Raw genomic sequence first — 23255 nt, forward strand, 5'->3', positions numbered from 1 at the left:
CACTGCTACAAACAGATTCCACCTCCTACCAGTCCGTGCTGGAGTTCAACACATGTGGAGGGCACCAATGTGGGAGAGAGCATGACCTCCTTGAGAGCTTTGAATATATTTTTCCCCCACCGTTCCTAGAAGTCCAGAGACCACATGACCATTGTGCATGCTGCCTGGGGATTCTGGAAGTTGTAGTCCAAAAACAAAAAAGATAATGTGTTCAAGTGGTGAGTCATACAGCACCCTGAAATAATGGATGAGCATCCATGGCTGTTCATAGAAGACAGCCAGAGTGTTTTAGTTAATGAAATATTCACCACCACCTATGGAGAGTTATAGTTTGTGACACCATTTGCTTGTGCATACCTTCATTTCTCTGCTATAATTCTTAGAAGTGATCTTTCCACTGAACCTCTTCAGGGTGTAATCCAGAAGCAAAGTCTCGTTACCAAATAGCTCTTTGGTCTGGAACTTCATCATTTCCCTTTTGGCATTTTCCTTTTTGCAGTATCTTTTAATGGGTTCCTGCATTTCTCTCACTTCCAAGTTACAGGTGTGGTAGTGGTGGAAGCAAAACCACATAACATCTGTGTGTGAGAGAGGGGGGGAAGGGAGGGGGGAGAGAGAGAGAAGCAGTACTGAAAACAGGCTGAATTGCAGGAAAGGGGTTGCCAGTCTGTAATACTGCTCACAGTTTCCATCCAAAAAACTCTAATCCCTAACATTTCCCAGGTTATTGTTGTTGTTAAGTCAGGTACAGCAGGTTTCATTCATTCATTCATTCATTCATTCATTCATTCATTCATTCATTCATTCATTCATTCATTCATTTCCTTTATATCACATACTTCTTTCCATGAGTTCAGGACTCTCTACATGAGACTCTGCTTTATCCCTACACTGTGAGGCAGGTCTGGGTTAGGGGGTGTAACTGGCCAAAATCACGCACAGCTCAGTAGGAATTTCAATACAGATCTGTTGAATGGCACTCTTCACACAACACCATGCCATGTAGAAGATTTCAGAAAATATCCTTCTTTCCCTAAGAATCTAGACACCTACTGGATCAGAAGGATAAATGCAGAGCTTGCAAAAGTAACTCTCTGGATAACCTGGGAAGTTATAGAAGTTGTAGTCGCCAATTAATTTTTCTATGCTCTGGAGCCTGGACAGATCATCTCACTGGGTATAAAGCAACTGGTGCTTAGGTGGCTAAAGCCTCTGATGCTGTATATGAGCTACGAATAACTGTTGATTTGTTAGTCAGCTGAAATCAGTATGAAACTACATTCTCCTGCTTGTCCCATACAAGGACTTGAAACTGTTGGGCATTTGCTGAGCCCCACACCATTCCAGAGGCTCTGCTACTGATCTTCCAAGCCTTTTGGCAATGCTCCTGTTGTTCTTTAAAACAAAAGACTACAAACATTCCAACAACTTGTTGCCAAGGTTATTGGGATATTGATGAACATTCTATATCATGTCAGCTCAATCAAGCAGCCTGGGAAGATTTGCTGTATATGCTGTACCACAACCACAATACTGTACAGTACTTAGAAGTGGTACTTCTAAGCTTATGTTGGAAGTATGAAATTCTCCTATCCATGGGTGGATAACTGGATGATAATCCAGTATACTCTATTCTTCCTCTTCCTTGGTTTTCCATTCTTTTCCCCACCCTGTATCACTCCAGGCTTTTAGTGATAGACTAAGACTCTAGAGAACAGGGTTTGAATCCCTGCTCAGTCATGGAAATTCAATGGGAGAGCAGAATAGGTAAAACCACTCCTTAAGCATCTCACTTACCTTGAAAGGCCTATTGGGGTCTCTATAAGCCAGATCCAATTTGACAGCATAGAACAGACACACAAAGTTTGGAAAAATTGCATGTTTGATGACAAGTCCCCAAACGCCCAACCCACAATGTTCTCTGGGGACTCCTGGATGTGGTAGCCCCCAAAGGAGACAAAAGATGCCCACAAAATTGGACAACAACCCTCACAGGGCTGTTTGAGAGGGGGCTGTCTCCCTGCTAAAGATCTGTGGTGCCCATCATATTTTGGGATTCCCCCAAACCATGCTGGTACATCCCTCTGTGTCAACAGTATCAGTTTGACTATAAAACAGCACTAATCTGAGGGTTGGGGTAGCCCATGTTATATATGATTGAGAAGCATTAGAAAATCCCATGACACCCACACCATCACAAGTTTATTCAACAAGGGCTACAGAGAGTTTCTGAGCTGGAACACTCAGCTGGCTTCCTTCTAATCATGTGACTTAGCAGTTCCTTTAATTACCCTTAAAGGCAGCCTTACTGGCCATATCACTTCTAACCACGGTGGGAGATGATTGTGGCCTCAAATATGTTTGGAGTTTTTTTTTTTTTCTTCCTTTAAAAAATATTTTATTTATATAATTTTTCAAAGAAATTTTCCTTTATTCAAAATTAACAGGCTGAAGAAGAAGGGCCTTTTAGAAGATTTATTTTTAACCATCATTTAACAATGGGTTTCCATTGATATAATTAAACAGATGCAAGGTGCAATGGAAGCAGTTCTCGGAAATAGTCATTTAATGGAAACCTCACCCACAGTTTCATATAAATGGACAATTGTGCAGAAGAACCAAACAGACCCCAATGAACTCATTGGAACAAGGGGGTGAATCAGTCTTCTGAATCTACTGGACTGAAGATTATCCTTTACTATTGACTGTGCTGGCTAAGTTGTATTCCAGCAATTTCACAAAGGCTATCTCTTCTACCACTGTGTAACAGAACCATTCACATGATGAGTTAACTCCATTCCTCCACTATCATCTTCTGGAACCTGTTTCCCAGGAATGAAAAGGACTGGTGAAGAAGAGTAACAACCCAAGAAGGTGAAGAAGAGTAACAACCCAACAACCAAGCGCTGAAGTATAGAGTGGTCCAAAACAATATGTTCAATGGTACCAAAGCCAGAGAAAAAGACCAGGATAAACAATAGAAAATGAGGGGGGGAACCCACTTCTCCTCTATCAGCATAATTCAACAAGCATGGAGATCAAAGCAGTTTCTGTTTGAAAAATAGACATGAAACAACATGGAACCCAGATAACCAGGTTCATCCAAGAAGATCAAAGTTGTCCATCCAGTAGCAGATTGCCAGTTCAGCAACCTTTGACAGCTCAGTGTCGTCAGATTTATCATGTCTTTTAGAGTGAAGCACAGGCCTCTTGACTCATGAGCCTTCTAATTGAGCAGATCTAGAAGCAGCCAAGCAAAGTCTGGGGCCAAAAAATCTCTCTGAACTCTTGCCTGTTTGGCTTCTGTGACATTATGATGGCTCATCACTGTGATATCAAAGGGTCCGCTCCCTGCCCTCATTGTCTTGGCCCTGAGATCTCGAGGAAGGGTGTGGAGCTCACCTGGCATTCCAAAGGTTCAGAGATAATGGAGAAAGGTAAACTCTCATTCTACCCATTGCTTTCAGAGGCCCTTCCATGAGAGCAAGAGGACACATTCAGCTCCCAGATTGTAAGAGGCTTTCTCACAAATGTTTGCAGCAGTCAGAGAGTGGAGGGCGCCTGGATTTCAACAGCTCAAAGACAGGAAGAAATTGGCCAGAGAGGTTCTGCTGCCTGAGATTGGGTATTGAGCAATCCAACACTTGAGCAGGAAAAAAAGGTCAATGGTAGCGGTGGTTGCAGAAGGGGACTGTGTAGGAGAGCGGCTGTGAATTTTCTAACATGTGTTTTCAGCCATTTGGGAAAAGAGAGACAAGATATTTGGAGTTGCACCTCTGGGTTCAGAATGTGGGGCAGCTCAACGGCTTCAGTGGGTTTTCTCCTTTGAATCAGAAACAACCTCATTTTGTACAAGCACATTTTAGCATCCCTAACTGGGATATGACCATGGCAAGATGGATCCTTCCTCTGGCTGCTCCCAGAGCACACATCTATTGAGCCTAAAAGCAGAGCACAAACTAACAGGCACCAATTAAACCCACCTTAAAACTTCTGTTCTTGACTCCAGAAGTGCTGGTGTTCATGCCTATCTTTAGGCAGGATTTCTAATTGTGTTCTAGCTTGTGATCTCTAACTTCTTCCTTGCTTCCTTTGAATACTGGTGCCAGTGGCCAGCTGTTGCATTCCCATCCAGGGTGAATCAAAGTCTTTAAAAACACATCCCACCATACAACCTCTGTCCCAGGCCTGTATTAAGATGCTTGCTGGGAAAGCAATATAGAACCTTGTTTCACAAACCCATTATGCAGACAACACTTTTCCAGGATCTGAAGCATCAAACTTCAACAGACTACACTGTGGCCACTGCTGAGACTCTTCTGGATGACTGTAGCAAAGAATGATGATCCTAATGGGAGGGGAGGTCATGCAACAGCCTAGAGTGGTCATAAAACTCTGCTTAACTTCCAGATATTTCAGTCTGTGACTCATATGACTCTTTATTATTGGCTAAGCTGGCTGCAGACTCTGAAAGTTGAAGTAAAAGCCTCTGGAAAGCAGGCATGCAAACCCGAGTCACAAGATTCACTGTCAAGTTGGATTTAAATTTCATTGGCAACTTGAGTCAGATTCAACTTGTTTCTTTTTTCAATGAGATGTACTCAACTTGCAACTTGGAACCCAACCACACACTCCCTTTTTCCTGGGGGGGGGGGAGCTTGTTTTAATCAGGACTCAGGCTTGGGTCTCAGGACCAAAGACTCAGACATGGACTTTGGACTTGGACCCAAGGACTCAGACTTGGGACTTGGACCCAAGGACTCAGACTTGGGACTTGGACCCAAGGACTCAGACCTGGGACTTGGACCCCAAGACTCAGACTTGGGACTTGGACTCAAAGACTCAGACTTGGGACTTGGACCCAAAGACTCAGACTTGGGACTTGGACCCAAAGACTCAGACTTGGGACTTGGACCCAAGGACTCAGACTTGGGACTTGGACCCAAGGACTCAGACTTGGGACTTGGACCCAAAAACTCAGACTTGGGACTTGGATTCAAAGACTCAGACTTGGGACTTGGACCCAAAGACTCAAACTTGGGACTTGGACCCAAAGACTCAGACTTGGGACTTGGACCCAAGGACTCAGACTTGGGACTTGGACCCAAAGACTCAGATTTAGGACTTGGACCCAAGGACTCAGACTTGGGACTTGGACCCAAAGACTCAGACTTGGGACTTGGACCCAAAGACTTGTCAACATCCCTGCTTGAAAGCCAAAGGTTCTCCCACCCCTGCTCTGCTTACCTTCTATTGGAAGAGGGGCTAAAAGATCAAGTCTATGTTAAGGTTGCAAGTCTAAGCCAAGTGGCATGTTATTTCACGTATTTTGCACATCAAAGGTCACAGCACTCCACTTCCTCCTCAGGAACCCAACAGGAAATGAATGGAAATAGCGTTAACTCAAGGTGAGGCCAGATTCCTCTTTCCCATTAGAAAGTAAGAGAGGCACTTTTTAAAAATAAAACATGCGTATTTATTGGCAGATGCATTTGGTCCAACAATCGCAAAACAAGTGAAATGAGCAGTTAAAATAAATACTATATTGAGCTAACTGGCCAGAGAGAGTCTCATCCTGCTCCTAAGCTCTGTGTATGCCCACATGCACTCTTATGACCACAAGTTACGCTGTTCACTTCTGGCCTCAATGGGGAAGTCTTTGCACATGAGAGAGCATCACAGGGGAGCAACGCAGCTGCAATGTGTGCATGGAAACACACACAGTCAAAGCCACAGTTCAGCTAACAGTCAAATGACAACATGCCTTTTTTAAGACAACAACAAAAAATCTACACTGCTGCTAAAATCAGTAAACACACAAGCATGCTAGGTTTATATTGGTGGCATCTTGTACAAAGATGCTAAGGTCCATAGTACAAAGGATCAAAGACGCAAAAATCCTAATACTTACACAGAATGAACTTCTGGGCATAGAGACAGGATACCTATGGTTCGGATTTTGCTAGTCGTTGTCATTTTGTGGGTTAGCTGCTTGGTTTAAAATCTTGGTCAGCATCGGAGAAGCTGTCCTTTCCTATCTGAATGCAGCTGGGATATCCTTATGAAATTCCAAGTGGTAACATACACAATACTTTCTTAATGTTGCAATCTCAGCACAAAACTACGATTGTCCAAGCCAAAATCCATGGCATACAAGATTTATGGCATTCACCCAGGCATGTCAGTGGCAAGAGTGTTCTGTACATGTGAGGATAAACCCATTATTAGTCACAAATGGAGGAGATCCACTAAAGCAGATGGGACTTACTAACCTCCATCCCATTGATTTTAAGGTTACAAGCCTAGTTAGAAATGGAAGTGGATTTAGCCCATGGGATGATTGCCTCCATAGAGTTGAATGGGAGGCCATTCTGCACACATTTGAAGAAGGAGTCACGGTTTTCAAATATACCTAAGTAGATACTTCCCAATAGACTCCATGCTGACACAGTCTTATTAATGTGAATATTAACACAGCTCATTCCTAAGAAAAAGAAAAGAAAGAAGAAAGAAGATAAAAATGTCATGGCATCTAAGAAACATGATGCCATAGTGTGAATTTTGTGCCTTTTCTCTAAGGATCAACAGATCACAAATACTTCTTCTATTCCCACAGGACATTAAGCATCCTGTCCCTTATATATTCACAAGAGAACTGAATGTCAAATTAGGCGATATACTTAACATTTGTTTAAAAGCAGTTCTCCTTCAGGCAGTGAAAGAAAACTGTTTGTAATATCTTGTGTTTTTCCTCACCTCTGTATTTTGCATTAAGTGTGCATTATTTTTAAACTGGTCATTGGAAGGTAAGCAATTCCATTAACATCTAGTTTGAGCTTTAAAATGGATTGTTGTATTTCCTCCTTAGAACCCTGGCTATACTGCCGGAGTTTTCTGGGAAGAGTGGTCCTGAAAATAAATTTTTTTTCCCAAAAACTGATCCAACAGTTCTATTCTGTTGTCATAATTAGAACATTTTAGTTGCTGAGAACACCTTCCTCATTAAATAACACAAGAGAAATAATATGTTTCACATTGTTTTAAAAAAACGAAATGAGCTTACAAAAAGATCAGGCAGCAGATAAGGAAAAAATCTCTTGACTCTGCCTTAATCCCTGGAGAGCTAAAAAAAATATCCTGTACAACTACTCAGTAGAAGGCAAAAAACATTTGTTTTACTACTTCCAGGGTTCTCTGGATGCAATAGGAGTTTCTAGGATCTGAGATCTTTTGAGAGTCACAGTTCAAGCAAATAACTTTTCCAAAGGTGGTCTTGTATTCTTCGCTATTCCTCACAATCAGATTTTAAGCAACTTACTTACAGCACTTATTTTCTATGCAAACAAAAGTCAACCTCTAAAAAGTAAAATCACTGCACAAGTATATGCCACCTATACATACACAAAATACATAGACATATGGAGCATCTTAACAAGGCACAAAGCTACCTTGGTATCAAAGTTTTCTCCTGTCAAAGAGGATGGGAAGACTTAGATTCCCACCTATGAAAAATGAGTTCACCTCTTAGTCTTATATTTTTCTTGTCGGTTTTTGGAAAACATAGATGGCAAAGCAGGTCTAAGGCACTTGAAGAGTGGTTTCTTTCCAGTGGTAGAAGAGTTACAGCCGGGTTCAATGATATGTATTCGTCGCTTGATGAGTTTCACATTAAAGAATGGCTTCATCCTCAGAGGACCAGGTTGTTGGCGGCTGGCTACCAATCAATTGTCCATGGACACAAGGCTTATTTCAACAGAACCCATGTGTTTAGCTGCCACTGGTGGTGTGTGTAAAAATCAGGTGATTTACCTGCATGCCTGTAAGCTGTAACCATTCATCATGTGGAGTATACAGAATTCTTCCACTGAGGCATCTATGGGTTTGCACTAAATCAACCTGTCTCAACCGGACAACATCCAAATGTCCAAAGCTATGAAACTCATCGCCACCCAGTAAGTATGCCAACAGTGAGTGGCACTCCAACACAACCGCAGGGCGCCATGTTGCAGAAAGTGGTTCTATACATTTTTTATCTTGATAAATCATAGACACAACAACAACACTCCCAAGGACTGGTAGTACTTGTGGCCAATATAAGCAAATATGTTCCTGGCGGGGAAGGAACCACTATGAAATTTCCACCCCATAGATCAGTGCTTCCTAACCTTGGGTTTCCAAATGTTCTTGGGCTGCAACTCCCAGAAATCCTGGCTAGCACAGCTAGTAGTGAAGGCTTCCGGGAGTTTTAGTCTGATAATATATGGGGACCCAAGGTTGGGAACCATTGCTTTAGATGCCAAAGGCCATGCTAAAAATGAAGAAAGTTAAATATTTTGGACTACAGCTCCTGGACCCAGCCAGCTATCATAGGTGCCTGCAGGATTCTGAGAGCTGTTGCTCAAAAAGTAACTTTTTCCAGTCTCTGGTTTCAAATTGCATAGTACTGCATTCAAAAGCTCAAGGAAAGGTGTAATCCAGGTCTCTTACAGTAAAAATTCTGAATGGGAAAACAAAATAACCTCCCAACATACTTATAGAAGTCTATATCCACATGCATAATCCAGAACAATTTCCCAAAAAGAAATCAGTACATAAGGATGATGCAAGATTCATATCAACTAAGTCTCTTTTAAAAATCAATTTTTACATTGGCTAAATATCCATGAAGAAGTCTCAGACAGTGATCTGCTGGTTTTCTCTGAAAACAGGTCTCTGGTGGGGCACACAGGAATCCTGAAAGTTTCTGTACATCAGGTCATAATGAACTTCTCCCCCTGGATGGATCAGGCTGGTGCCCTCATTCTTCCCAGTCTGCTCCAACAGCTGATGAATGCTCAGCTGCTCAATCTACAACCAAAAGACGAGAGAGATTTCCTTAATCCGTTGGTACCTTTAAAGGACTACACAGTAAGGGTTTTACATTCATCATCAATTAAAATGCATCAGTTGGGTCATGGATGATCACAATGACACAAGATCAATTCAGCATTTTCTGGAGCTCAGATAGGATAGAAAAAATACTCACAAAATTCCTCACTCTCCCTGATTTAATCTAGTAATATAATTATTATCTGGCATGCAAATAATAAAGTTTTGTAACTTTTTGGGGACTCAATATTTCTTTAGGGACATCAGAGGGTTTTTAAATTGTGGGTCATTTTACTGTTCACTTTATAAAATGGATTCTCTTCTTTCACTGTCACTGGTAAGAACAAAGCATTTCCAAAGTTTTCTCCTTCCTGACTGGGTAAAATGAGAGTCTGAGCCCATTTTCCACATTTTTGTACTTTTTTCTAAAAATGTTCAGAAGGTATTTTTACACACACACACACACACACACACACACACAATTTGCAGAAAAATGTTTTGCAGGGAAAAATGCTTTTTGAATAAAATACAAGTTTTTCAACATAAATGTAAATGTTGCTGACAAAAACTGTAAATGTTGCTGACAAAAAGTGTAAACGTTGCTGACCAAAAAAAGGTTGGTTTGTTTAATCTCATGTAGAAAAAAAATACCTCACAATGATTGTCCATTACCATGACATGATGTGTCAAAACTTAAAACTCTTGAGTATTTGCTAATCCTTGGACTACAATAACAACCATCTTCCTCTGGCAAAAGGATGATGGTAGTTGTAGTCTAATGCATCTGGAGGGTGCCAAGGCTGGACAATAGACACAGGTATTCTTGACTGACACAGAATTACACAGCCAATCAGAAGCCATAATATTTTTAAACATTGGACAAATATTCTCCCACAAATACATGGGCTAGAACCCATCAAACAAGAAACATATCATCAAATCTGGGCACCCTTTCCTTATTTACAAGGGAAACTTGAATTTAAACTATAAAAAGTTGTGATTCTTGTTATTTCTAGCACCTAGTTCATTAATCAATGCCAACTTCAAAGGACATGCCAAACTCCAGCACTCTTGTTCGTGAAAATCTGGCACTGAGCACTTATGAAAACACTGATATTTCAAACTGTTTTCTGAGATCTGTGTGGTTTAAAAACACATTTAGGCAATAAGCGGTTCCCCTTTGCCTCTTACATGTCATTGGACTCTTTGACCATTCTGCTATTGTCACATGAATGTTTGATCTCACCTATGAAGGTGAAGATTCCAAAGCACTTCCCATGTGTGATGTTCTGGTATTTATTTCATTTCATTTTTTTGGTATTATTTCTTCCTCTCCTCCTTTGATTGAATGACCTAAATGTACACTGACTTGCTTCTGGTGTTTCCTGAGGGCAACTTTCATCTCTGTAGTTGTATCAATGAATAGTTAAGAAGTTTTAAGAAAAGAATCTTAGGTGTCTATTTTAAAAAAGAAGGCTGAATCTCTCTCTCTTTTTTAAGTTCAAAAGACTGTGCTATTAAGGTGTAAACTTCTGAATTTAATGTTGGGAAACTACAAGGGCCTCTTGTCTTTTGAGTGGCAGAAACCAAACTGAATACAGATGAGTGAATATAAATATCTGACGCCAGCACAAGTTGTATTTTTTTTTTACCTCAACAAGGATCAGTTTGAAGCGTAAAGGGGTTGCATCTGGGAACTCCTCTCCAAAGCAGAGGATAACTTTGCTATTCGGAAAACGGCCTTGATTATTGTAATACTGGTGGAACTCTGTAAAAGGGGGGAAAAACCATAATTTCGTTAAAGGCAGGTGTACTTTGTCTCTGGACATTTGGGAGCTCAACAGCCATTAGGTTAGCAAAAAAAAATGTTATCAGAAGTTCTTGGGGTGCTGAATGAAGAAGCATTCTGTGTCTCTCTGCCCATCTGTCTATACAGTGTGCATGCATGTGTAAATGCACCATATAACTGTAGAAACATGAAATACACAAGGCCAAACACAATTCCCAGAAGTTGGGAATGCTCCTTTTCCCCCCTGGTGATTGAGTCCAAAAAACTAAAATTTCTAACCTTTGATTCAGCATGGTCCCCCCTTAATTTTGCTTAAAGCTTAAGTAGTTCCCTCAACCCTCAATACATGCCCTTTTCATCCATCACTGATTTCACTGTTTGGATCACGCAAGGAGCCCCCCTCCCCTCCAACCCCAAAGAAACCCTAGGTAAATAAGCACCATCAGCTAACAGGTGAGGTCAACCTAGATTATGCACCTTTGCAACTAGACCAAGTAAGCACAGAAAATCAATGCTAGCTCAGAATTCAGCAGTGAGGGAGTCCCGGGGTTTTGGGGGTGGGGGTGGAGGAGATTCAGCAAGTTACTGGCTCTTAAGGGTGGAAACTTGTAAGTTTTGAAAAACTATAGCAATTGATGGTAAAACCTCAAAAGAGAGGGCACGGGTAAAGGATGCCGTTGAAGAACTACCGCTGTATTTATGAGATTTCATCCCCCTCCCCATGAAGAACAGAAACAAAATAAATCACCTCTCCCCACCCTAGCATCCTCTCATCTCTTCATTGACAACATCCATATGCCTGGTCAATGTGGCGAATTGCAACATGGTCTGGGGGTGAGAGGTGCTTCTTTTAGTAAAATTATGGATCCATGCAATCCATGCAGTGGTGATTGTACTTCTTTTAGTGAAATTACGGAGACGTGCATAAACACGGCAGGCAGAATTCCTCAACCTGCAACCATCGCCACTTGTCCTGAAATCTGTTGCATGCCAAGATCACTGTTACAATTCTGCAACATGTGCTAGTTGCGGAATTCTACCATATTGCATTGCCATGCATTTTAAGTATTGTTTCTGGCTGTACAGGCGATGCACAGCTCCAGTCCTAAATTCTCAGAGACAGGGGAAATGAGCTTAAAAAGAAAATAACCACCTCACTGACCTCTGAGAAAGTGGTTTGTGTCGAAAATCTTGACCACCTCATCTCTGTCCAGCTTGTTAGGCTTGTCCTTGTAGAGCATGGTGTTCCCACTCCAGAAGACCCTGCCTTGGCTCAGCCGCTTGATGAAAATACCCTGTTTGTTGCAATGCAGGAGGACACCTTTTTCCAGATGCCCAAAGAGCTTCTTGGTGATCTGCCTTTGCCGGTCACTCAGGATCACATCCGCCGATGGGAAGCACACATGTTCAAGGCTTTCCAGAGGGTAAGGCAATTCGCCGAGGGAGATCCGGCAACCTTCCGGTCGCGTGGTGGTAGTGCTCCCCACCAGCTTCCCTCCATAATAAAAGTTGATCACCATCTGGCAATACCCTACAAAGTGATAAATAGCAAAACCCATTAAGGGGACAAGTAGATGGCTTGCCTCTGAGCTAAAACGGTGGGGCTTATCCACACAACCATCCCAAAAATATGATGGTAGGAGGCAGAAGACACAACAGCCAGAAATCAAAGTTAGCATTAAGTCTCCATCTGATCTAGGACAGAACAAGGAAAAATTACTTTCTGGGACCACAGGACCCAGAACCCATCAGCCACTGGCCACACTAGCCTAGGCATTCTAGCAGTTGAGTTTACTTCTAGAAAACCTGGGAAAGGGATGCCATATATTGGAATTCATTTGACAGCACACAATTATTATTTATTACTGATTAGAGAGTACTGGACTCAGGAAACCTGGGTCAAACTCTGCACTTGACCAGGTAACTATCATGCTCTTTCAGCCTGACCTACTGTGCAGGGTTGTTGTGAGAAGGAAGAGGAGTAAAGAAAGGCTGTAAAGGTGATAAATCAAATCAATAAACCCTAAACCATCAATACCTCCAACTAGAGTAGGCTCACCTCCTTATAAGATGCTGCCCTGTCCTTAGACAGCACATGGTTCTGCAGCAGGGGCATGCTGGTGAATGTGGTTTGGTTTGGTTTTGACTGCAGCTCCTGTAATCCCTCAACATCAGCTAAGCTGATGAAGGGTGGTTGGGGTTTTGGGGTTATAGCCATTTATACCCTTTTAAAAAATTACAATAATAATCATGAGCTGTCAAGTCAATTCTGATTTATGGCAACCTGTTTCCAGGGTTTTAGAGAATGGACAGAATTGGTTTATCATTCCCTTATTCTGGGAGTGTTCTGGGACTGTTCAGCTTGTCCAAGACTACAAAGGCTGGCTCTTCATCCCAAGGAGCCACAGGGCTCCAAACCTCTGGCTCCACAACTAGATAGCTAAATCACTGAGCTATCTAGCCAACACATGCAAAACATCATCAGAAACAACAAAACCCTCTCTTTCTAAACGCTGAGACAGTGCTTCTACTCTCCAATGCTCAAGCTGGGCCCGCTAAGCCCCCAATGTTGTTTTATTTCAGAAATACCATGGATTCCCGGTGTCTCTGAAATGCAACAGCCAAGTGTACAAACGAGGTGAAAAAGAACAGAGATAAAAGGAGAGCTCAGTGGAGTGGCTTTGAACAGAGACAGGAAGTTGAAGGGGTCACCATACCTGCATGAAGAGAGTCATAACTAGCAAATCCGCTCGCAAGGGACAAAGCTGTAAATTTATAAAAGAAACATGACGTAAGTATCTCTTCGTGCAAAACTGACTTGCAGATTTAGCTGCTGTCTTGTCAATTTCCTTTTCTATGCCGGAAAATGTGGGCTTATGAGTTGGCCCGACCCTAAATCAGACCCTGCATCTGTCTAGCACAGAGAGATCTACACAAACCTGAACAGTTGCTTTTTATGGACTACAGTTCCCAGAACCCAGTTCCCATAAGCCAACATGACCGAGACACAGCAGTTAACTGAATGTCAGTTTCATCTTGTCCCTCCCAGCATTTGAGAATTATGCCTTTTCTGGCTAGGGGACATTCTGCGTGTTATCCAATGTAACCTTTATCTCAATTCTGTTAGGTGCCTTGGCTGTGTGGGAGAGGTGAATCTCCAGACAATTTAGGAGTAGAACTCCCATCACTATCAGCTACTCTGGCTAGAGTTGATGGAAAGGCCAATTCAGCAGAATCAAGACAGCAACATTACTCTGGCTAACAGAGACTCTCCAAAGTCTTAAGCACCACAAATTTCTTTGTGCCCTTCTCTTCAAGGCTGAACTCCACATCAGAGATAGCCCATTATTACAGAAGGGAATTCCTTGACTGAAAGCATCTGATTGTCACAGCAGGAGTCTTTTCTCACCTCCTGTAGTTTGCAGATTAGCTTGCTTTCTTTTGTGATTGGCCTTTGGGAGACAAACATAACCTCTGTATGCAAGTCTGACCACTCAGGCTGAAAATCTGAAACACTAGCCTAATTTCAATTGGAACAAAAGGTATGCGGTTTATCCCTTTATAAGTCAATTAAAGGATTACTGCTTATTGTTGGTTTATTACATGCATAGCACTTAATATCATTTCAAATGTTAAAGCAGGCACACACTTTCTCCAGCTGCCCCCAACCTGGAAGCCCCCAGGAGCATTATCCAATCATCCTGCCCCAAGCCAACATGGCCTTAAGTCCTTACCAGGAGTTGACTGATGCGTCCACCAGTCTGGTATTGGCTGATTTCTGCAATTCTCCTGAACTGGCGAAGGGCTTCGTTTTATTGTGCCAAGATATTCCTCCACACCTAAAGGGGGCTGGGAGTTTACAAGAGGGAAGACAAGAAGGTACATAAGTACAGAGATGACATTTAGTAACCTTATGGCCAGAATCCCATTGGGTAGATGCAGCATAAACCCAACATTGCATAACAGGTATTCCTGAGCGTTTCAGCTTTCCATCACTGATTTGAATACACGAAGATCATGCACTCCATTGCACATCCTGGTGCATAACAGATGGCCAGAAAACAGAGAACCGCTTGCCCGATTTCTCTTATGCGTGTGGTATTCTGAAACTCTGGCTTATACTCAAGATCTGGAGCCTGAAAGTGGTAATCCTGCTGCTCTGTAAGTCAAGATGTCTTTAAAAGGTCATTTCTTCAAGAACACAATTGAGAGTGCCAAACCAACTAAACTTGTTGTTAATCCCACTAAGCGTTGGTTTGCAATTGCACAATTGATTCAGGCCACACCTTGTTAGTGGCAGTTTGCCACCATAGTTGACAATATTATACTTACAGTGTTGTACCTAACCAATAGGATTCTGGCCATTGGATGGCTGGCTGGATGTTTTCTAAATTTCCCTTTTTCTAAATTTCCAAACTACTTTTTTCAGTGGAAACCACTTTCCTCTTGTCCTTTTCTTTGGGGACAGGGTGCTCTCCACCATGCATGAGGGCAAACTGGGTAGGAGACGGTACCCATTGATCTGGGTGGCAAAACTGCTAATTAAGGTTCTGGTAAAGTTCACAAAAGCCCCTTAAACAGCAAACCTTTCTCTCCCTGCCAGAAACAGGGTGAAACCATTTTCCGTCTATTTCCAAATGGATCTTGGAAACATTGCTTTTTTGGGGGGGAGGCTACTGCTCCCAAAATCCCCAAATCCCTCCCAAAAAAAGCTGAACTTTTAATGTCTGCATTTATCCATGATGTTCCCACGATCTAGCTGCTAGATCCAAAATACTGATACCAGTGGTTTTTAACATATCTAGCACCCCTTTGACCAAAATCCTTCTGCTCCAAGTAAAACAAAACCACTGAATCAAGTGTGGAATGTAATTAATCTATGGCTTCAGTGGGTCTAGTTGGCTGGATAGCTCAGCGATTTAGGTCTCTGGCTGTGGAGCCAGAGGTTGGGGGTTCAATTCCCCATCGGGCCTCCTAAGAGAAGAGCCAGGGCCTTGAGCAAGCTGCACAGTCCCCGAGTACCCCCTGATATACCACTTCCATGAATTCTCTACCTGGAAATCCCTGAAAAAGGTCACCAAAAGTCAAAAATTGACTTGCCGGCACATGATTGATTTCAATGGGTGCCCTTTAGTTTAGACTAACAGCTGGATAGATGCCCCGTCAATTCTGGGGCAAGTTGTTGTCCAGCCTGCCCCTTATATCTAGACTGCTGTGTCTAGAAAACAATTAATTAATTAAATATATAAATAAATAAGAAGACAGGAAGGCCTGGCGTGCTCTGGTCCATGGGGTCACGAAGAGTCGAACACGACTTAACGACTAAACAACAAACGAATAAACGAATAAACGAATAAACGAATAAACAAAGAAACAAAGAAACAAAGAAACAAAGAAACAAAGAAACAAAGAAACAAAGAAACAAAGAAACAAAGAAACAAAGAAACAAAGAAACAAAGAAAGAAAGAAAGAAAGAAAGAAAATGCTGTTCATTTGTTCTGGGTGGGATGAGAAGAAATGTAACACACAGAAATGTCAATCTTATGCTCCCACTCTAGCAGCTGTAGTACATAGGTAGATAAAAGTTGCCGTGCATTTATTCTTAGGTGGATACAAACGGCAACTAAATACTGCATTCCATGCATACCCAAAGATTAGTAAAAGCACACCGTTAGCAATCAAGAACAAGGAGTGTCTCTGCGTTGCACAGTAATAGCAGTCTGATACCATTTTAACTGTCATAGCTCCTTCCTATGGAATTATGGGGTTTGTCGTTTGGTAAGATTGTTGGAAATCCCTACTGGAGATCCCTACTACAGTATAGTCCCCTGAACTACTGAGAGGAATTCTGCAAGGACCAATAAGTGATGAATCCCAGCATTCCGTAGGATGGAGCCCTGGCAGAGAAGTGTGGTATCAGACTGCTGTGACAGTAGCATGGCTATACTCTAGCTTTATTTGTTTTTTGTTTTTCCACCCTGCTCCACTCTGCTGCACACATGCAGTTGGACTGAGACCTGTTTCCTTTAACTGGGTAAACAGAGAAACAGTCTTTAAAAAAAAGAATAAACTTTTTAAAGAGAATCAGCTACCTGAGCATGACAAGAGAGAGAGAGAGAGAGAGAGAGAGAGAGAGAAAGAAAGAAAGAAAGAGAGAAAAAGTTAATTACCTCTTTTATCAAGTCATCTATTGCCGAAGGGCTGCAGTCCATGTCTGTCATTTCATTCAGGCTGCTCCCGGTACCCATTCCCATCTTGCCTGCAAAGAAACAATAGCGTGTATAACAGAACAGAAAGCATCTGCCATGGCTTGTGTTTTAGCCCTGCACGAGAGGACCTCCCTGTGTCTCTGTATGAGTTTGTAAAAAGAGGGAAAGGAAAAGAGAAAAGAAGAGGAGCAAACAGATGGGAGCATTTCTATGAAAAGAAAGTTCTAAATTTCTTTCTGTTGAATCTGTAGAGCTTCAAAAATTTACTGTTTGGGATTACTGCTCCTAGTAACCATAGGGGAGAAGGAGGGAATTACAGGAGTTGTGGTGTAAAAAAAAGTAACTTTTTCAAGCTCCAGTATTTAGTCTACTTCAGTCAAGACACGTGAGAATTTGTGAGTTGGTTCTTAGCCCCCAAGACCTGAAAAGCACATGGATATTTAAGGGTGTGTGTGTTTCAAGTTCACTCAAATGTCAGAAAAACAAAGAGTTTTTCTTTCCTTTTTGAAGTCTTTTGTGGCCTCTGAAATAGAATAGACTGGAGCTTCCAAAACAGAGGATAAAGAAATTTCATATTTCCTCATTTAGAAGATCACAGGTCTCGTGAACTGTAACGATGAAATGTGATGAATCTGAAGATGCTTCTCTTTCTCATCTGTACTGTTCCCTGATAATGATGTTAATTAGGACATGGGAGTATTAAAAGAACAGGTACACAAAAGGACATGAAAATAGGAAAGAACACACAAAAAACACCCCAAAACGAAAGCGAACCAAACGTTTTCCACTTGTACATCCCTAATGATGTGTGTTTTGTTTTAGATTTCCTTAAAAACTACTCTTTTTGCAGTTGAAGAAAAGTGCTCAAATTGCAGGGTATAGAGGACGAGTTTGGGTAAAAGTGGCAAAAGACCCTGACATATAGGATGCCCTGTTTAACTTTTTAATTAAAAAAAACTTTTGAGGACCCAACATTTTATTTTAACTGGGGTCAGAGAGTAAGGCATGTGAGTGGCCTTGTGCCACAATGGTTAAACCGCAGTACTGCAGTGAAGACTCTGCCCACAGTCCGAGTTCAATCCTGGACCCAGGTAGCCAGCTGAAGGTAGACTCAACCCTCCATCCGTCTGAGGTTGATAAAGTGAGTACCCAGCTCTCGGGGGGGGGGGGGGGAGAGGAGAGGTAAGGGCAATGTGAAGCTTGCGTAAGTAAATTGCAAAACACCCAGAGAGTCATTTAAGCAGTATGAATTGGTATATAAGCAACACACTTTGCTTTTTTCACCATTGGATGTTTTACTGGCTCCCTAGCAGGCAATAGTAGTTACTAGAAATGCTGCAAAACCTGTACAAGAGGGTAACCGGCAGCAGCTTAGGTGCTATGCGGGAGATTTCTTGACAGCTCAATCGGGTATGCTTGAAAAGACACCACACATACAAAAAAAAAAAACCACAGATAAAAATAAAACAGAGCACAGCTCATACAAATACCGGACATTTCAGAGGCAGCCGTGCTGTGTGTTGTTACTGTAACCACAAAACGCTGTTCTGTTTCATTCCAGCAAAAGGCAAAATGGAGGTATTGTGACTGTATCACTCTCATGACACTACGGAACAAAGCCGGCTCTACTGTTGGCCAGAACGAGGAAACTGCAGCAAACGCTGGGAGCAGCAAAGGAAATCTCCCAGCTGTTCTTTCTCACCCTTCGGAAATTTGTTTTAATTGGAATTGTATGCGCTGCACCCTTTAAACTCAGCCACTCTCAGATGAGAAGCAGGGCTGTATCCCACTGCCACAGTTAAGGCAACATTCGACTACCCTTCCAGGTTGCTTCTGTTTGCAGAATGCATTATGGTGGCTTTGGGGCAATCATTCTAAGCTAGTAGAGTGCAACATGTGCCCCTAACTATACTGTCACACTACAACTCCCATAAGCCCCCATCATTGCTGATGCTGGCTATGGCTAATTGTAGTCCAGCGCCATCTGGAAAACCTCAAGCTGTCCACTCCTGCTTTAGACAAGTATTCTTAGGTCTATGATCTAGAGTGGTAGAGTCCCTTAAGAACTATACCGCAAGATTCTGGCTCCCTTCACTTACATTTCTGTTCTTCCTCTGGAACAATACGGTAGACCTTGTACGGCTCTGAGATGTCCAGCTGGGATCTGTCAGTCACTTCTTCAAAGTCAGGGCTCTTATTTAGGGCACATCGTAACCTTGTCTTCCATGTAGCCGGTTCAGCTTTGTCACCTTCTTTGAATTTCCCTTTGAATATGGCCCACGCCTAGAGTATAAGCAGGAAGGCATTTTGATACCCAAAGAAGAGAAAGATTTAAAAGTCTTCCACCTAGGAAAGAGCGTTAGCATGCCCCCATGGGCATTGGATCATGTGAATCTTCACTTGCACTTACACCCATGTTCTGTCTATACATTCTCTTTCTAAGTCCATGCCAAAAGCCACACTTAAGCCTTTTTTCATGACTTGATAAGTTAAAATGGGGAGCCTAATTGGAATCTGTGGCTACTTTTCCTCCTTTGGGCTCTATAATAAATCTGTATTGTATGTATTGTATTGCTCTTTTTCTGTCATTAGGGGTCACTATAGTGCTGCTGGCACAGCTATCAGATTCAGCACCATAGTAGCACTTAGTACACATAGTAGCACTATGTACTCTAAGTAGGACATAGATTATGTAGTCTAAGTAGACAAAATATATAAAGAGCAACTCTCCAAAGGGAGGGGGGGAAGCTTTTCTACATACTCTGCATAGGCAAGAAGAAAAACTGGTCAACTCCATGAGATGGTGCTGCACTTGGTTTACACAAGCAACCAAACACAGTTACTCTACAGCCACATGACTGGACCAGAACTTAGAAACATTCTCGTTTTGAACTACATCTTCCACCATCCACCTGCTAGCATAGCCATCGGTCACAATGGCTGAGGATTCTGGGAGCTATAGTCCAGAAAGTTACTTTTCTAAACTCTGGGGAGAGCCTATCCTAAAAGAAGCTAATCCAAAGAGTATTGTACTAAGGGCCATTTCTAATTAACGATCTCGAAACCAAAGAATGAACCTCAAATGTGAGATTTGCCCATACATTTTTTTATTAAAATGCAGGTTCGGCTGTGATAGTCACAGAAGAGACATCCACAATACCTTGAATATAGAGGCGTCAACTTCTTGATTATAGTCCTGTTTCCCAGCATGTTTCCATGGGATACGGAACATGGTTTTCTCCTCGTTCTCCCAGATTAAGCCAGAATACATCCCACTGTCAATTTGTTCAATCAGCCATTGCCTCAGCCGCCTGCCGTTGTTTCGGTCACACATCCTGGAGAAGCATTTGAAGAGTTGCTGTAAGAAACTTCTCAAACTGCTCCGACTGACAGTCAAAACTTGATAAGGTCATTTTGGGGGAGTACGATGCCCAGAATTGTCCAATCACCATGCTGGCTGGGAGATTCTAGAAGGTGTTGCCCACCCACCCCCCAAAAAAAGATTTTCAAAACCTCTGTGGTCAACTGTAATCCTCCTCCAAGAGCAGCTAAATATTCCATGTAGGTGGAAAAGAGCTGGCTAGATAGCTCAGTGAATTAAATACCATATTTTTCGCTCCATAAGACACACCTTTCCATAAGACGCACCAATTTTTTAGGAGAAGAAAAGAGGAAAATCTAATCTGTTTTTTTCGCTCCATAAGACGCACAGACTTTCCACCACCCCCTGTTTTGTGGAGGAAAAGTGCGTCTTATGGTGCGAAAAATACGGTACCTAGCTACAAGGCCAGAGGCTGGGAGTTTGCTTCCCCACTGTGCCTCCTGCGAGTAGAGCCAGCCTGGATAGCCTTGGGTAAGCTGCCCCCTAGAGGAAGGGAATGGGAAACCACTTCTGATTACACTCTACTTAGGAAACCCTGGAAAGGCTCACCATAAAGCAGAATTGACTTGACAGCATATGGTCATTATTATTAATAATAGTAAATGGAGAAGACATTCAGGAGCACAAATGAATAGGATCAGGAACAGCCACGGGGGGTGAGGGAGGCAGCTTAGTTCAATAAGATTATCATCGATATAGGAGTTAGAGGCAGTCCAACCCACAGATAACAATCAGACTTAGGTTAGCCGTGACTTATTTGTCCCAGCAATTTCCAGTTTACTGTATAACTAGATCGACATTAAATTTACAGTATTTTTGGGTGGGTGTGGTTTTGTTTTTGTTTTAGGAAACTCTTCATAAAGTGAAATACTTGACGTTTCTCAATTTTTTTTAATTGCCTGATAAAATATCATTTATTACAGGCAAAGGTAAGCTGCATCTTTAAAATGCCAACCATCTTTATCCATTTCTCCTGGTAAACAATGTCCTTAAAATGCATTTAGAATGATGAGTACAGTGTAATTAGCTTTTTTTGTTGTTGTTACTAGAAGCACACAGACACATATGAGTCTTTTATGTTCCTTAGGAGAAGATACTGGTGTTTTGCCAAGAAAAGGAAAAGGTGCAATAGGTATCCCGAAGGCCAGAGATGTAACCCATGTCTGAAAGGACTACCCTGATTACTCTGTCTTCATAAGGAGAATCACTCATTAGCGCAGTAGAATTCCATGCCTGCCTGTTCACACAGGCAGAAATCCTACAAAATGCAATGGGATTTGCTTCCATACATGTGGGCAATCTGGACTTGCAGCCTCGGCTTTGAGAGACCAGCAAGGTATCAAAAGCAATATATTCTCTAAGCCAGCATCCCATATTAAAGGCAATTACTCTCTGCCCTAGGGCCCCAAAACCAGCACTAAATGGAGAAGATCCGTGTGTAGATCTGTCATGATGGCCACATTTAAATGTAATCCCGAGATTACACAAAAGATTAATTTTAAAATATGATGGCGTGAGTTCTTGTTCTACAAAAGGGTGATGCTCTCCCAAGAAAAAGCAGGTGTAGTTAAGTCAAGTTAGATCAGATGCAATATATCTCTTTGATTGCAGAACATGGAACATTTCTTTTTTAAAAAGAATGACTATTATGACACAATGAATACAGCGACACCATTATTTATCATTGGTCATCATATCAGGCTCTGGGGCTCATCAGGAAACCACTGCTATTATATTAAAGTGTTTAAAATTAACTTGCCAATAGCTGCAGTTCTTTTGCTTTTAAATCAAGTAACAGGGAGACACACTTCTTTTGCACCCTTAGATTAGGTAGTTTGCCCCCTGGTGAGGAAGTCACTAGACTCCTTCTCAGCCTTGGGGCTAAGATCAAGTGATTAGCTGTAATGAATCACTTTGTCTTTAGGACGAAACATAAGTTTGTAATAAATAAATATGCAACAATATCCTTTACATATATAGACATGCAGGAGAAAAGAGCAAGACCTCCAATACAATTCTAGGCGTGCTTGCTAAGGAGCAAGTTTCACTAATTCTAACCGAAGTGTCCATAGGACCCACATTAAGGTTTAATGAAAGGTTTAAGAAAAGGAAAGTTCAAACTGAATATCAAAACGATAAAGAAAGGTTTTAAAAAAATACTAATACTGACGGTGATACATATCCAAGTTGCAAAAGGAGCGAAACTTAGGAAATCTACTAAAACCTAATTGTTGAAAACTGGTGCAAAGTGCATTAATACTACGGATGCCAGACTTTTTTTGGGGGGGGGGAGACAACGGGAAAGCAATGAAACAACACAACCAATCCTCTACTGAGACCGCGCGGGATCAAGTTGTTTCCCTCCCACCCAAGTGCACCGCCACACGCCTGGACCCCACACACTGAACACTGACCTCCACATCTGGATTGGTTGCAACGCCGTTCACCTTTACGCGCGCCGGTTTGCCAGGTCGGAGAAAGTTAGAAAGAAACTCTTCTGCCTATATACTGTACGCATAAGAACCTGGAGGCTGGGTGGGCGACTACCTTCACCACCACCCCCGCCCCCCCGTGGGCCCCGGGCCAATGAAACAGGCGTGCGGAGGAGACGAGAGGCCAATAGGAAGCGGCCAGGGCAGATTCCCCTTCTTCTCGACCCACTGTTTTCCGAGAAATCAGCGCGCCCCCGTCCATTCATGGTTCCAGCAAGTGAAAGTTCGCGCGCTCCAGATTCCCGGGTCAACGTTCCATCGCTCCTTTCCCTTTCTCCTTTTCCTTTTTTTGCTCCGCACGTGCCTGCCTCGGCTCAGGTGCCTCTGATGCGCCCAAAGCGACCCGGATAGGCCATCCTCCCTTGGGGCTCCTTCTCTCTCTCTCTCTCTCTCTCTCTCTCTCTCTCCTGCTCTTCTCCAAGGTCTTGACAGCGGCGTCCGACTTTCTCCCCTCCAGCTCCATCCATCCATCCATCCATCCATCCATCCATCCATCCATCCATCCATCCATCCAT

The 23255-nt window shown here is 42.3% G+C and overlaps 2 protein-coding genes across 2 annotated transcripts in view; both read right to left on the bottom strand.

Annotated features, from left to right (window-relative positions):
* The window catches only part of LOC144584427 (uncharacterized), a 678013-nt gene that overhangs the window by 324597 nt on the left and 330161 nt on the right, over nt 1-23255 (bottom strand). The window lies entirely within an intron of this gene.
* On the bottom strand, nt 5453-22887 carry IRF8 (interferon regulatory factor 8). The gene is made up of 9 exons (XM_020808484.3): nt 22663-22887; nt 20027-20201; nt 18966-19149; nt 16828-16916; nt 14392-14506; nt 13375-13422; nt 11820-12188; nt 10521-10636; nt 5453-8847 (listed from the first exon to the last, which is right to left on the bottom strand). The coding sequence occupies exons 1-9, from the start codon at nt 22668-22670 to the stop codon at nt 8674-8676; spliced, it is 1278 nt and encodes a 425-aa protein (XP_020664143.3). The 5' UTR covers nt 22671-22887; the 3' UTR covers nt 5453-8673.

The sequence above is a fragment of the Pogona vitticeps genome, chromosome 10 (assembly GCF_051106095.1).
Source record: "Pogona vitticeps strain Pit_001003342236 chromosome 10, PviZW2.1, whole genome shotgun sequence".
Lineage (NCBI taxonomy): Eukaryota > Metazoa > Chordata > Lepidosauria > Squamata > Agamidae > Pogona > Pogona vitticeps.

Coding starts and splice junctions, on each gene's coding strand:
- IRF8 (XM_020808484.3), bottom strand. Junction 19,150..20,026: donor TTGACGCCTCTATATTCAAG/GTATTGTGGATG, acceptor CTTATACTCTAG/GCGTGGGCCATATTCAAAGG. Junction 13,423..14,391: donor GACGCATCAGTCAACTCCTG/GTAAGGACTTAA, acceptor ATAAATTTACAG/CTTTGTCCCTTGCGAGCGGA.